This window comes from Oncorhynchus kisutch, linkage group LG9 (assembly GCF_002021735.2).
Source record: "Oncorhynchus kisutch isolate 150728-3 linkage group LG9, Okis_V2, whole genome shotgun sequence".
NCBI lineage: Eukaryota > Metazoa > Chordata > Actinopteri > Salmoniformes > Salmonidae > Oncorhynchus > Oncorhynchus kisutch.
Genome location: NC_034182.2, coordinates 10,056,403 through 10,072,050, shown reverse-complemented (window position 1 = coordinate 10,072,050; position 15,648 = coordinate 10,056,403). Strand labels below are relative to the sequence as shown.

At 45.3% G+C, this 15,648-nt stretch overlaps 1 protein-coding gene across 10 annotated transcripts in view; it reads left to right on the top strand.

The window, feature by feature from the left end:
- LOC109896301 (DENN domain-containing protein 5B-like) overlaps positions 1–15,648 on the top strand; it is a 70,159-nt gene that overhangs the window by 21,678 nt on the left and 32,833 nt on the right. For 7 of the 10 annotated variants that reach the window (XM_031831838.1, XM_031831839.1, XM_031831840.1 and 4 more), the window contains exons 2-3: positions 10,518–10,577; positions 15,012–15,121. In XM_031831838.1, coding sequence (XP_031687698.1) covers positions 10,518–10,577; positions 15,012–15,121 — 170 coding nt within the window. The remainder of the gene's footprint in view (positions 1–10,517; positions 10,578–15,011; positions 15,122–15,648) is intronic. The other 3 variants (XM_031831841.1, XM_031831847.1, XM_031831848.1) reach the window with 1 other exon arrangement.

Below are 15,648 nucleotides of genomic sequence, written 5' to 3'. Positions count from 1 at the left end.
ACTCAACCTGGCTCATAAAGGACCCCTGGGAGAGTGGTGCATGTGCCTGAATAAAAAGGAGTCATCCACACACCAGCTCCTTCCCCCCTTCCTTTCTTTTCTCTCGCGTTCTCCTCACCCTCCTCCCACTAACCCGGGCTCGCATTTCTCTTTCCCTCTGTTTTACCCCTGTCCTCCCTCCCTGCCTCTCTTCTCCCCCCCCCCCCCCCCCCCCCCCATGGAGAGAGGGGACAAAGCAGTGGCTGAGAGAATGACAGAGTGGTGACAGCACCGTACTCAGATCAATAGAGGGCTGAATAGGGCCATCAGAGCCAGGCTAATCTGGGCTGTGACACATGACCATTGTGACAACACACACACGCTGCCACTGACAAACAAGCAAGCGGAAAGCAGATGTACACTCACACCAACGTATTCATGCACACACTGATCTTCCGTCTCACACTCTCCCACACACACATCCGGCCAAACACATCAAGACCCCTCATGTTTAGATCATTCATGATAATTAAGAGACTACAAGGTGGCGACTCTGCCCTCTACCCGTTTATCTTGTTGCCAGGAAACAGATGTGGTGCTGCTCTATTGCTGGTTTCACTGTAGCACTGACTATCTTGGTTGGGTGGGTTCAGCACTGTAGCACTGACTATCTTGGTTGAGTGGGTTCAGCACTGTAGCACTGACTATCTTGGTTGGGTGGGTTCAGCACTGTAGCACTGACTATCTTGGTTGAGTGGGTTCAGCACTGTAGCACTGACTATCTTGGTTGGGTGGGTTCAGTACTGTAGCACTGACTATCTTGGTTGGGTGGGTTCAGCACTGTAGCACTGACTATCTTGGTTGGGTGGGTTCAGCACTGTAGCACTGACTATCTTGGTTGGGTGGGTTCAGCACTGTAGCACTGACAGTCTTGGTTGAGTGGGTTCAGCATTGTAGCACTGACAGTTTTGGTTGGGTGGGTTCAGCACTGTAGCACTGACAGTCTTGGTTGGGTGGGTCCAGCACTGTGGTTGGAGGTTATGGGGGGAGAGTTGTATGTGCATTGTACATGATCATGTATGAGAAAGTGTGGCTTCATTCGCCTGTCTTTGTATCTCTGTGTGTATTTGTGTGTGTGTATATCCTGACTAGGCCCAGTGCCCAGTCTGAACAGGTGCTGGTCTGGTGCATACTGGAATGTGTTCAGAAACCCAATGGGCCAATGGGAACAGGGCCAGCACTGCAGGAGGTAGCACAGCTAACTTTTAACACTGAGCTACTGTTCCTAGCTTGGGAAGGAAAATGTTTGCCAAATCATGAAATGTTACTAGCTGTAATAATACCATTTTATTAGTCTTGCAATTGTATTAGTCGTAAATCATGACTTAAAGCTTTCTTTATTTATTTTACAACATGTACATGTCTCATTTTCCTCTGAATTCTTTGTTCCTACTCTGTCATTTCACCGGCTTCATTCACTGAGGATAGTGGCATAATGTATTCAGGAGACACTCCGATATGGAGATGCTTTTTAAAGTTAAAGTCTAGAAGCCAATGGGATTGTCTGTCATGATGGACCCTACTGCAGAATGTCACATCTATCCATTCATAGTGCTGGCTCCCGTCTCTGTCAGGGCTGGGTGACGATCGGGACAGACTGTGTTGTCAACCACCCACAAAGCAACCCTGTCTGCTACGATCCCACAGAGCTGATTCAACCCAATGACACACGCATGCATGCATGCATGCATGCATGCATGCATATACAGACATTGCCGTACACACAGAGACAGACACACACACACACTGGCTACAGCCACACAGAGACACACACACACACACACACACACACACACACTGGCTACAGCCACATCTAACAGACGCCAACTCTGTCATGGCAACAAAGCCTCTCAGTCATTCTCTGTGGCTGCCATCCCCAGCTGCATGTATTGTCTACTATAGTCTCCCTCAGTATAGCACGTATGAACACCCTGCAGCCCAGCCTGCTGAATACAACGCATGCATTATACATCACCGTCTGGAGCTACATTGTGTGTGTGTGTGTATAGTGATGGGTGTGAATGAGACTTTCTGATTGTATAGATGAGCTGATTGCTGCTGTAATTGGCTAGTGTTTTGGGTGCTGATGCTGAAGGGGGAGATGGGGTCTCCCTCGTAATGAGGGAGAATATGTGTGTGTGTGCGTGTGTGTGTGGCTTTAGTTGTTTATGGATGGAAATAAATACCGCAAATTATGATGTGTGTCATGGAGGGACAATGTGAGAGGTAGAGGTTGGGAGAAAGAGGAGGGAAGGAATAGAGTGGGAGAGAGACAGAGAGGTAGGTAGGAAAGAGAAGGAATGAGAGGGTGTTGGAGAGAGAGGTAGGTAGGAAAGAGAAGGAATGAGAGGGTTTTGGAGAGAGAGAGGTAGGTAGGGAAGAGAAGGAATGAGAGGGTGTTGGAGAGAGAGAGAGGTAGGTAGGGAAGAGAAGAGAAGGAATGAGAGGGTGTTGGAGAGAGAATGGCTTTTGCCGCCTTTGATAGGCCATGAAATGCATGAGCACATTGGATAGAGTTCCATGACTTCATACCTGTCAATGGATTTCATCTCATCACAATTACCGGTAGATAGATGTGAAAATGACACTTTCAGAAGTGCCTGAATAAGGGAGGCTACTTGTCTTGTTTTAAAGGTGTTGTCACTTATGAGTGTTGTGAGAGTGTTTGAGATGGTAACCTGTGTGCGCTCCTCTGCACTACTCCATCCAAATCCTTGATCTGTGGTCGGCTCACGTTCTGTCTGTCAGATGTTCGGGTCTGGCTCTGACTAGGGCTGTTGCGGTGACCGTATTACCGCCGCACCAGCAGTCATGACCACAGACAAATTCCCTGTGACCGTTGGTCACGGTAATCCCAATCCAAAACTGCGCAAATGAATGGCGCTGATGGGTAGCCTACCAATCTGGCTAACGGCCCACGTTAATGACCCGGTACCAAGCGCTCTAGTGTCCCTATAATCACTCTCTAAACACTTCATGCTGGAATTTGAATATTCTGAATGAGGACAAATGGTGAGGGGAGTTAGAGGTCCTGTTTCAAAAGGCAAAGAGCGAGCAGCTGTTAGGGTGTAGAGGCCCGTGTGTGTGTGTGTGTGTGTGTGTGTGTGTGTGTGTGTGTGTGTGTGTGCGTGTGTGAGAAACACACAGGATGGAGGGAGAGACTGCAACTTCTGTTGACTCACGCTAGACTAACTTCTTGCTAGTTATTTATCATCCCATCTGATTACAGAGTACTACCTGTCTTGACTGAATCAAATCGAGAGAAGCTATCTAACTAGGCTAATTGAGGCTAGCCATAATGACTTCTCACCATTCTACAGTTATCCTACACATAACAACAACTCCATTCAGATTATAGTGTAAATAGCAGCCTACCTGTTGGCTTTTGGTCGTTGTAGCCTTTCTTTCTCATTTCATGTTTAATTCTGACATTTTAATTCCAATTTCCATTGATAAACTATCTCCTAACCTTCTTGCTACACAAGCAGAGCAGCAATGGAATTGTCTCTCTCTCTCCGCTGGTAGTGCAACCATCAGAGCCTTACCATCAGAGCCTTACCATCAGAGCCTTACCATCAGAGCCTTACCATCAGAGCCTTACCATCAGAGCCTTACCACCAGAGCCTTACCACCAGAGCCTTACCACCAGAGCCTTACCACCAGAGCCTTACCACCAGAGTGCATGCCTTTATTAGTGACTTATTAGTCACATCATGCAGTACTTATGTTTTTCTAAGTGATTTCTAAGACATTCCCAGGTTTATAGGCCTATAGGTTTTATTGTGCCTCGCGTTGACTGATCAGAGCTCAAATGGATGTAGGATTTCAATGTATTATATCCCATGTCTTTTCTTTTGTTCTCCTGAATTACACATCTACACATCAAAGTGTAGTAGATTATCATGATTGTATTTTATAATACATGCACAGCTCCCCCTGTTGTGTGCTATGCAGAGACAAAGCACAGGCTGTCCTCGGGAATGTTGTGGAACATCCACTGTCTTTATCTGCCCCTTTGACCTCCCACCTCTGAACTTCAGTCGACCTGTCACACTGACAGCAGGGGGAACACAATGATGAATCTCAGGTTTTTTCCTTATTACTCTGTGTCAAAGGTCATACTGTCACTTATTGTCCTCCACTTTTCCGTGTGTGTTTGTGTGTGTGCGCTTCATTTAACAGTAGCAATCTTCCTCCTCAGCTGGTTGCTCTTTGAGGTAGCAGATTCCCAACAGACACACACGCATACACTTTTACGGTTATTGTTTTACAGGCCTTGTGCTGTGATGTAATGGTCTCCCATCCAAAATGTCCCAGGTTTATGGACCATAGTGAGATCTGATGAACACTGCCCAGCCCTGGATCAGAGCAGTTGATGAGCTGCCTGACATTAAAGAGATGGCTATAGACAGCTATAGACTGCCAACCACTACAGTATAATAACCAGTAAGAGACTGGGGGATGGAGGGAAATGGGGGGGGGGTTATCTTACGGTCTATATAAAGCAGATGTGAATTGTGATTGGATTGTATTGATGCTAATGCAAGGTTACTCATTGTGCGAGGTTAGCTTGCTGAACTAGCTTCACTTCATGTCCCAAGTGTCAATTTCTCTATGAGCAATAGGAGCACAGAAAGAGAGAGAAATGTAACTTTCAGTGACTTCACGTGGCATGAAGGTATAGTGGAAAACCAGGTGGCTCAACGTAAACAACAACAGGGGAAAACACTGGTGAACAGGTGTGTGATTCAATCTGCACTGTGTCCTTTGTGTCTGAGAGAGTGGAAGAACAAAGGAGAGCGCGAGAGAGAAAGAACAAGAGACAGAGAGAGGGTGGGAATGACAGAGAGAGAGAATGAAAGAAGGGGAGATATAGAGTGCAATATAGAAGCCCAAATCAAAATCAAAGTTTATTGGTCGCGTACACCATTTTGCAGATGTTATCGCAGGTGCAAATTTTATTCCTCTAGCTCCAACAGTGCAGCAATATCTAGCAATACAATAACTATACACACAAAATCCAAAAGTATAAAAAGAACAAGAAATGAAGACATCACACACAAGCTGTGGCCTCCTGATTTAAAAAAAAAAAGTATAATATTTTTTTTTTTTTGGAATGAGCAGACCGTATGGCAGTGTGCTGGGAGGGTTTTCCTCACAGAGGTAATGTAGCCTTGGCGTTGTACTATGTATCTAGACGGCTGCTCTTCACTTTTAATGGGACTGCTCTGTTGGGGCTATTTGCTTTCCCTGTTCTAGGGGTTGACATGGCAACCAGACACTGTCTGGACTATGGGAGAATGAGAGGGGATGCCCCTGCTCTCCTCCCACTGACTTTGAAGAAGAAAATGAAGAGGGGAATTAAACTGTGAAAACATGTAGTTGATGTGAAGTTGAATAAGTGTTGCTGCTATTTTGAAATAAAATAAGCTCTTCGTTCCCAGGAGTAAGTGTACGTGCGAGTGATGGCAGGTCGAGTGTGATTATGGGATTGTTTGTGTTTTTGCTTCAGTCACAGACGGACAGGTTTCTAAGGCTTTCTCCTCAGTTAATTCATTTGTGTTTGTCTGCGTGTGTGACTATTGTCAGTGTAGTGGACGACTGAGCTGTTATCTGGTGTGTGAGTCTAAATGAATCTGCATGTGGTGTTTAATCCTGTTAACTGTGGTCACGGTTCCACTTCTCACGTGAAGCAACAGGACACACACACACACAATATTGATCTGCTAGCGTGTTTGTATATATGTGTGTGCTAGGGCTGTCCAGACAAAAAAAAAAATTGGTCGACCAAAAGCCGTCTGTTCTTTTGACCAATCGATTGATTGACATGTTTAAACGTGTATTTTTTCATATATACACACCCTATGTGTTTTTTATTAAAATCAACTATATGCAAACCTTAACCTGACCCAACTATTCTCCTCCGGCTCCTAATGGCTGGTAATAGGCTACACAAGGAGTTGGCAACATTTCTCATGTGGAATGCTAATTTATCTTACCATTTCTTCCTATCTGCATGCCAGTTATGGTTTTCATATGCACATTTTTATGAAACAGTTTAATTTATAACGTCTTGATATCTCAAAATCATTGTCATGTGGTTTTATAAAAATAAAATAAATCTAAATCTAAATGAAAATGATACAAACCTAAAAAGTAACTTCTATTGCATTCGCCAACTATGTGAAAATAGCCTACCTAAAGCCAACAGATAAAAACATTGCAGCCTGCAGGTAGAAAATATCCGGATTAAAAATGAATATGCTATAAATCGCACGCTGAGTGGTTATCGAAAGGGAGAGAGCTGGGAAGATGTTTCAAATACATTGAGGAACTATTGTAAATCTCAATGGATGTAAAAAACAGACTTAGTTTGCTTGCCGTTTGAGGTGAAGAAAACACTACTCTGAGAAGCTCCACAGGTCGTTAGTGGTGGTGCGTTAAGCCAATCAGATCCAATCAGATCCCAAAATGAGCACATCTCTTTTCTGCGCAGGCCAGGTAGCCTATAGGCCTACTTCTATGTACAATCAGGCCAGGTAGCCTATAGGCCTACTTCTATGTACAATCAGGCCAGGTAGCCTATAGGCCTACTTCTATGTACAATCAGGCCAGGTAGCCTATAGGCCTACTTCTATGTACAATCAGGCCAGGTAGCCTATAGGCCTACTTCTATGTACAATCAGGCCAGGTAGCCTATAGGCCTACTTCTATGTACAATCAGGCCAGGTAGCCTATAGGCCTACTTCTATGTACAATCAGGCCAGGTAGCCTATAGGCCTACTTCTATGTGTGCACATCCTTACTCAACATTGATAGGAGCGCTCCAAACAAGACAATGACTAAATAACCAAAACTCGTAAATGGAATGAAATAAACTGTAACCAAAGTAACAAACGTTGTAGATTAGAAATGACATGTAAATGTAATAAATGTACGACTGTTGATATATGTAATGGGGGAATTGACATACACTGACAATCAAATGCGAACAATTCACACAAGGAAGTTGTGGAACGGTGGATATGCACACATTGGCAGGAGAGAGCGCATTCTGGAGAGAGAAGTGCATTGTGCATCTGGGCGCATGGTCAATCTGACGTCTGCATTGGCCATGCAGAATTTAGGGTGATTATGGTCTCAGCAGAAGTCAGGGCGTTCATACTTCTTGCGCTTTGCAGAGCTGTTGTCAAGGACGTGAGTTTGTGTTTATACAGGATGTACCGCCCCCCACCTACCGTCAACAAATCATGTCCATGTGGAGCTATACAGAGCCCTCCACATTGTTACAACATTTTGGAGGCGCATGGCGATGAGCTTGATTTGCCCTCTGCATGCCTCTGTAGGCTTCGCATTTACGTCACACCCTCCATGTGGCGCCTCCTACCACATTTTTGGATCAAACATATTGGCTTTTTCTAGGCCTCCGCAATGGATTAGTTCACTGAGATGGGAGCATATATTTGTTACTGCTCGGCTTAATCTCTGTCGAACAACAGCCTAACGACAAAACAGTCAACTAATTGGGATTGGTTTTCATTGAGCCTGGTCTCCCAGTAGAATCCCAATAGGACCCCGTAACCCATTCCAGCCCGATGGGTAATCCGCTTAATACCGCTGCACATTGATCCTCATATCATTTCTAATCATTACAATCACTCACAACTAGCTTTTTATTGGGGACAACAGATCAATTTTGTTTGCGCACGTTTCTGTGAGCGTATCCACGTGAGCGTGCATCTCTGTCTGCGTATATGTGTGTGTGTTTCTGTGAGTGTGTATCCACGTGAGCGAGCATCTCTGTCTGCGTATATGTGTGTGTGTTTCTGTGAGTGTGTATCCACGTGAGCGAGCATCTCTGTCTGCGTATATGTGTGTACGTTTCTGTGAGCGTATCCACGTGAGCGAGCATCTCTGTCTGCGTATATGTGTGTACGTTTCTGTGAGTGTGTATCCACGTGAGCGTGCATCTCTGTCTGCGTATATGTGTGTACGTTTCTGTGAGCGTATCCACGTGAGCGTGCCGCTCTGTCTGCGTATATGTGTGTACGTTTCATTGAGTGTGTATCCACGTGAGCGTGCATCTCTGTCTGCATATGTGTGTGTGTTTCTGTGAGTGTGTATCCACGTGAGCGAGCATCTCTGTCTGCGTATATGTGTGTACGTTTCTGTGAGTGTGTATCCACGTGAGCGTGCATCTCTGTCTGCGTATATGTGTGTACGTTTCTGTGAGTGTATCCACGTGAGCGAGCATCTCTGTCTGCGTATATGTGTGTACGTTTCTGTGAGTGTGTATCCACGTGAGTGTGCATCTCTGTCTGCGTATATGTGTGTAGGTTTCTGTGAGCGTATCCACGTGAGCGAGCATCTCTGTCTGCGTATATGTGTGTAGGTTTCTGTGAGTGTGTATCCATGAGCCCTGCCCCATGTAACACCACACAGTGTGGTGCTGACTGACACACACAGTGGCCTGGCAGACATACACACCTGAAGGTCACCATCAGTTACAGACAGCCCTCCCCTTTGTGTTTTGGTGTGTGTGTGTTTCTCACTGTGTGTGTGTGTGTGTGTGTGTTTCTCACTGTGTGTGTGTTTCTCACAGTGTGTGTGTGTGTTTCTCACAGTGTGTGTGTGTGTTTCTCACAGTGTGTGTGTGTGTTTCTCACAGTGTGTGTGTGTGTTTCTCACTGTGTGTGTGTGTGTTTCTCACTGTGTGTGTGTTTCTCACTGTGTGTGTGTGTGTTTCTCACAGTGTGTGTGTGCGCGTGCCCATGAGGACTCTTATCTTCTCTTATCCCAGTTCATCAGCATCATTCTATATAAACCATCTTCCAGTTCAGTTACAACAGACATATCAAAACAACAGATTTGAAGCTGTATACAAAGCAGACTATTCTGTAAATAGAGACTGGGATAAAGAATGTGTCTGCAGCAGAGAAGGACAAGGACATAGAGGGGGAGAGGGAGGGAGAGATAGAAAGTGCATAGATTGCAGCCTACAAATGTGATAAATGCTATGGCATTATATTACCTAGATTTAGAGGTATTCGGTTGGCGTGTGCCTGCCTGTATGCGTACATGCTGTAGTGTGTGTGTGATCTCCATGTCAGGGTTGGAGTAATGATAGTGACCGCTGTAATGACTTGACAGAGCCCTGTGCTGCTGTCATAAAGCTGTACAATAGGGAGGAGTATGGTTCAGAAAGTGCTAACCTCAGGGTCTGTCATTACACAGCCCCCGCACACACACACCTGGCCAGCGGACACAATGTGCTGCTGTATTGCTGTGCTATAATCAAAGTCTGGCAGAGAGAGAGAGAGACGCTGTGTCATAATGACCCCATATTGACCCTTCAGTCTCCTGGGCTTGTGTGTTTGTAGAGCTCGGGTTTTCAGGGCCGATCCCTTCAGTGAGAGACAACACACACACGCACAAACACACACCGGTGGCTCCACTCTGGTCAAAGGCATTCCACAGGGATGCTGGCCCATGTTGACTCTAATGCTTCCCACAGTTGTGTCAAGTTGGCTGGATGTTTTTTGGGTGGTGGACCATTCTTGATACACACGGGAAAACTGTTGAGCATGAAATATCCAGCAGCATTGCAGTTCTTGACACAAACCGGTGCGCCTGGCACCTACTACCATACCCTGTTCAAAGTCACTTAAATATTTTGTCTTGCCCACTCACCCTCTGAATGGCACACATACACAATCCATGTTTCAGTTGTCTCAAAGGTTAAAGAAGGATTTTTAAGCCATTAAATTCACTACATCTACACGGATGGAAGTGGATTTAACAAGTGACATCAATAAAGGATCATATCTTTCGCCTGGATTCACCTGGTCAGTCTGTCAGGAAATCTACAGGAAACTAAATGTATCGTGGTGCTTGGCTGAAGCTGTGAGTTCTGCTACACCACAGGTCCGGGGTTTGGGCAGGCTGCTTCTGCTTTGACTTTGCCAGGGAATGTCATCCTAATGACATGGTCCAGTCTGCAGCCTGCAGCCAGACAGCCTGCTGCTCACTAACTAACGATAAGCCATAAGCCACTGCACCCTCTGCGCCATCATGTCACACTGTCACTGCAACATGCTAATACATTTACTCTGTCTGTCCCCAGTACTCTCACACGCCTGCCTCTCCAGTGTGTCTCTTCTCCTTCACTACCACTGATACATATACGATCTGGATAGATTGATAATGTATTGCTTATACCTATCAAATGTTGTTGGATCAGTGGTCGTGAAGGAAAGGAAGCTGTTTGAGACTATTGGGACTTGCCATGTTTATTTCCCATGTTGCTATGTTCTGGTTTGATGTGTCAGACTTACGTTTCATGTTCCTGCTTGTCTCATTCATCGTGCTTTAATCATCGATTCATTTTGCTTTTGTGTGCTTTGTTTGCGTTTGTTTTGACATGGGCTGTTTTTTTGTTTGTTTCCTCTGTCCCTTTTCTGCATGTGCCTCCACCATAGCTTTGTACCAATGGCTAGAGGCTGACCGCCAAGGCAGGGACCCCGATACAGCAGCCGCAGGTAAACTCCACCAACTGAATCCCATGTAGGGGTGTACAACTCTCTCTCCTTTCAGATACTAACTTGCATAGTGTCCACTCTCTCCCTTCAGATACTAACTTGCATAGTGTCCCCTCTCTCCCTTCAGATACTAACTTGCATAGTGTCCCCTCTCTCCCTTCAGATACTAACTTGCATAGTGTCCCCTCTCTCCCTTCAGATACTAACTTGCATAGTGTCCCCTCTCTCCTTTCAGATACTAACTTGCATAGTGTCCCCTCTCTCCCTTCAGATACTAACTTGCATAGTGTCCCCTCTCTCCCTTCAGATACTAACTTGCATAGTGTCCCCTCTCTCCCTTCAGATACTAACTTGCATAGTGTCCCCTCTCTCCCTTCACATACTAACTTGCATAGTGTCCCCTCTCTCCCTTCACATACTAACTTGCATAGTGTCCCCTCTCTCCCTTCACATACTAACTTGCATAGTGTCCCCTCTCTCCCTTCACATACTAACTTGCATAGTGTCCCCTCTCTCCCTTCACATACTAACTTGCATAGTGTCCCCTCTCTCCCTTCACATACTAACTTGCATAGTGTCCCCTCTCTCCCTTCACATACTAACTTGCATAGTGTCCCCTCTCTCCCTTCACATACTAACTTGCATAGTGTCCCCTCTCTCCCTTCACATACTAACTTGCATAGTGTCCCCTCTCTCCCTTCAGATACTAACTTGCATAGTGTCCCCTCTCTCCCTTCACATACTAACTTGCATAGTGTCCCCTCTCTCCCTTCAGATACTAACTTGCATAGTGTCCCCTCTCTCCTTTCAGATACTAACTTGCATAGTGTCCCCTCTCTCCCTTCACATACTAACTTGCATAGTGTCCCCTCTCTCCCTTCACATACTAACTTGCATAGTGTCCCCTCTCTCCCTTCACATACTAACTTGCATAGTGTCCCCTCTCTCCCTTCACATACTAACTTGCATAGTGTCCCCTCTCTCCCTTCACATACTAACTTGCATAGTGTCCCCTCTCTCCCTTCACATACTAACTTGCATAGTGTCCCCTCTCTCCCTTCACATACTAACTTGCATAGTGTCCCCTCTCTCCCTTCACATACTAACTTGCATAGTGTCCCCTCTCTCCCCTCAGATACTAACTTGCATAGTGTCCCCTCTCTCCCTTCACATACTAACTTGCATAGTGTCCCCTCTCTCCCTTCACATACTAACTTGCATAGTGTCCCCTCTCTCCCTTCACATACTAACTTGCATAGTGTCCCCTCTCTCCCTTCACATACTAACTTGCATAGTGTCCCCTCTCTCCCTTCACATACTAACTTGCATAGTGTCCCCTCTCTCCCTTCACATACTAACTTGCATAGTGTCCCCTCTCTCCCTTCACATACTAACTTGCATAGTGTCCCCTCTCTCCCTTCACATACTAACTTGCATAGTGTCCCCTCTCTCCCTTCACATACTAACTTGCATAGTGTCCCCTCTCTCCCTTCAGATACTAACTTGCATAGTGTCCCCTCTCTCCTTTCAGATACTAACTTGCATAGTGTCCCCTCTCTCCCTTCACATACTAACTTGCATAGTGTCCCCTCTCTCCCTTCACATACTAACTTGCATAGTGTCCCCTCTCTCCCTTCACATACTAACTTGCATAGTGTCCCCTCTCTCCCTTCACATACTAACTTGCATAGTGTCCCCTCTCTCCCTTCACATACTAACTTGCATAGTGTCCCCTCTCTCCCTTCACATACTAACTTGCATAGTGTCCCCTCTCTCCCTTCACATACTAACTTGCATAGTGTCCCCTCTCTCCCCTCAGATACTAACTTGCATAGTGTCCCCTCTCTCCCCTCAGATACTAACTTGCATAGTGTCCCCTCTCTCCCCTCAGATACTAACTTGCATAGTGTCTCCTCTCTCCCCTCAGATACTAACTTGCATAGTGTCTCCTCTCTCCCCTCAGATACTAACTTGCATAGTGTCCCCTATCTCCCTTCACATACTAACTTGCATAGTGTCTCCTCTTCCTTCATCTCGCCCTCCTTTTTCAGACCCTCCTTCTCTCCATATCTATCTTTCCATATATATCTCGCTCTCTCTTCCGGTCGACCCTTCCCCGGTCATTTGTATGTGGGTCAGATTCTCAGAGCTTGTTATTTGAATCAGTCACTCTCCTCTGAAGTGGGCTATTTTTACCTTCATCCTCTTTCTCTTATGAAAGAGTTTTACCAGGCTATTTCTCTCTTCTCTCACTGTTGTTTTTGAGAGTGGATGTTTGGCTTTCTCCTCTCTCTCTCTCTCTCTCTCTCTCTCTCTCCCTTATTTCACGTGTGTCCTAGTTTAACTTTGAGAGACAGAGTGAGTAAGCAAGATGGAGAGAATGAGTAAGAGAGAGAGTGTCATTAGAGAGGAAAGAGGCTTAGGCCCTCTCCTCTCTGTCCTGTCCACTCCTGTTTGTCTCAGCTAAGGGCCTCAAGAGAGTTTAGTCATCCTTAATTTGCCAGTTCAGATTACTGCACCTCCACACAGACACAGAAACCAGGAGCTAGCCAACTGGCACTGCAACACACAAGTCACCTAGGCAAGAGATGGCAGGATAGTGTGTGTATTTCGAGAGAAAAGCAGATGCAGAGTGCTTAACAGCAGATGAACGTCTTGGCGTTGTGTTTACATGCTAAAGACATGCCATCCATTTAGCATAGGATATCTGGAAAGTCTAGTGTTGGAAATTCAATGATTAACACACACACACACACACACACACACACACACACACACACACACACACACACACACACACACACACACACACACACACAGAGAGACATCCCGCGGGAGGACTGAGGTTATCCAGCTGTAACCTTTGTTTTTTCTCTAGTCTCTACATGACAGAGTGGGAGAGTGTTCACCAACGCTGCCAAAATGTCAACTTCCCAAGGCATTATTCATCTCTTATCGCACACCCACACACACTGATACAATAACACTAATGCCTAAAGCGTTAACCAAAGCCTTAGCTCACGTCAGCCATCAGTATCCGCCAAAGCAGTGCAGGTTAAGGCTTGTCTGACATCTCTACTCTTCCATCTCCTTACATTAACTCAGCAGTGTGTCCCCATCTCGCATCATTCCTCCCCCACACAGCTCTCACACTCTGGAGACGAACCATTTGTGTGTGTATGTCATTTCCTTGTTTACTAGTATAGGAGAAGAAGATTGCAATGGTAACTGTCCACGAGATTGTCCCACTACGACAGCAAACTAAATCAACAACATGTACATCTTGTGTTGTAAACACTGTAACCTTCCAATCGTTCTTACTGATGGTGATAGACTATTCATCTTACGATCTCTGCAAAACACATTACATTGATCTGAGATAGTTGCATTCGCCATGGAGACCACTCATTGTGTTACATTTAAAACAATCACTCTGCTCCTCCCTCCGTCCTCCTCATCCTTCCACGACCCTCTGACCTCGCTCGTATCATCAAAAGGCGCGGAAACGGTCATCATGATCGATACGACCCGGCCCATCTAACGGTTCTTTTCACTTGTCTGAAATCAGTGGGGGTTGGTCTCCCTTTTGTTGCTGTAGTATTGGAGACCTAGTCACCCACAGTTAAATAAATAATGTGCCTGGATTAGCACTAAGATTTAATGGCCGACTGAGACTTCTTTGTAAACAGAGTTGATTGGAAGCAACAGTCAACAGTTGGACAATCATGATTATGGCTTGTTAGTTTTGGTATTGAACCCCAACAGAGAGACAATGTCTGTAGTAACTAGGTCATCTGATTCCATGCTAGGAAGCTTCAGAGAAGGCACACAGTAGTGAAGGAAATGGATATGACTCGATTGCACACATCTTATTACTGCTTAGCTAAACTAAGCTAATGACACGGTCCCAGCTGCTCCTTGCTCAGTGGACCTGATGTTGTAGTCAGTGCAGCTGTCTGACACATGAGCCAACATGGTCCTGCTTATACTCCATTAGACACACTGCTGCCCCATTAAAGCATTGAAGCACTGAAGCTTTTAGCAGCCTAGCATAAAGGCTGGGGATTAATGATGTAGATGTGTTGTTCACTACACCTTGCTGTTTTACACATGAGGCTGGCAAAGTGAGGGGAACCAGAACAAGAAAGGCCGGCAAAGGGAAATATTTATTGTTGTGTGTGTGTGGGAAGGGGAAGTGGAAAGCTTCGTAGCACATCTGTTGACAGCATTCTGAGATATCCCAGAATGCTGTGCAATATACAGCTGTGCTCATTCTTGTTTTCTTCCTCCTTGTATTCCCTTATGATGATCTTTGATCCCCCTCTTATGCACACACACACACACACACACACACACTTTGACACACACCAATATCTTTAGTTAGTCAACTTGGTTGTCCAGAGACTTGACCTCTCTTTCTCTCTCCCTCTCTAGGGGAGAACTTTGAGCAGAGCCCCCTGAAGAGGACGTTTAAGTCTAAAGTCCTGGCCCACTACCCTGAGAATGTTGAGTGGAACCCTTTCGACCAGGATGCTGTCAACATGGTGGGTGAACCATTGCTGAGCTCTGAGCCAAACTGAGTGGTGAATGGATGGATGGAGGGACCATATTGGAGAAATGAGGGCAGGTTTGGGGGGTAGCTGATAACTTATAATCAGTTACATGTAATCTGATTACGGAAAAACTGTAACTATACTGTAACTATCAGTTATGTAACTGGCAAAAAAAATGTAATCAGATTAGATACTTTTGAAAAACTAGATTACTTATTGGATTACTTTTTAATTCAGAAAGGATGCTTGTGAAAAAATACATCGATACTTTTCTGTTTTCTCAGTGACGTTCAATTCAGCATTGAAAAACAGGACGTGTTTTAGTTTGTTCCACATGAGCAAGTCTGACCACAGTCAGAGACCACTATGATGACACACTACATGTGTTTGATGGATCCTTTTTGTCTTCATCTAATGCCTCTTAAGGGGAAAGTAATCCAAAAGTGAAAGTAATCAGATTACATTACTGAGTTTGGGTAATCCAAAAGTTACTTTACTTATTACAATTTTGGACAGGT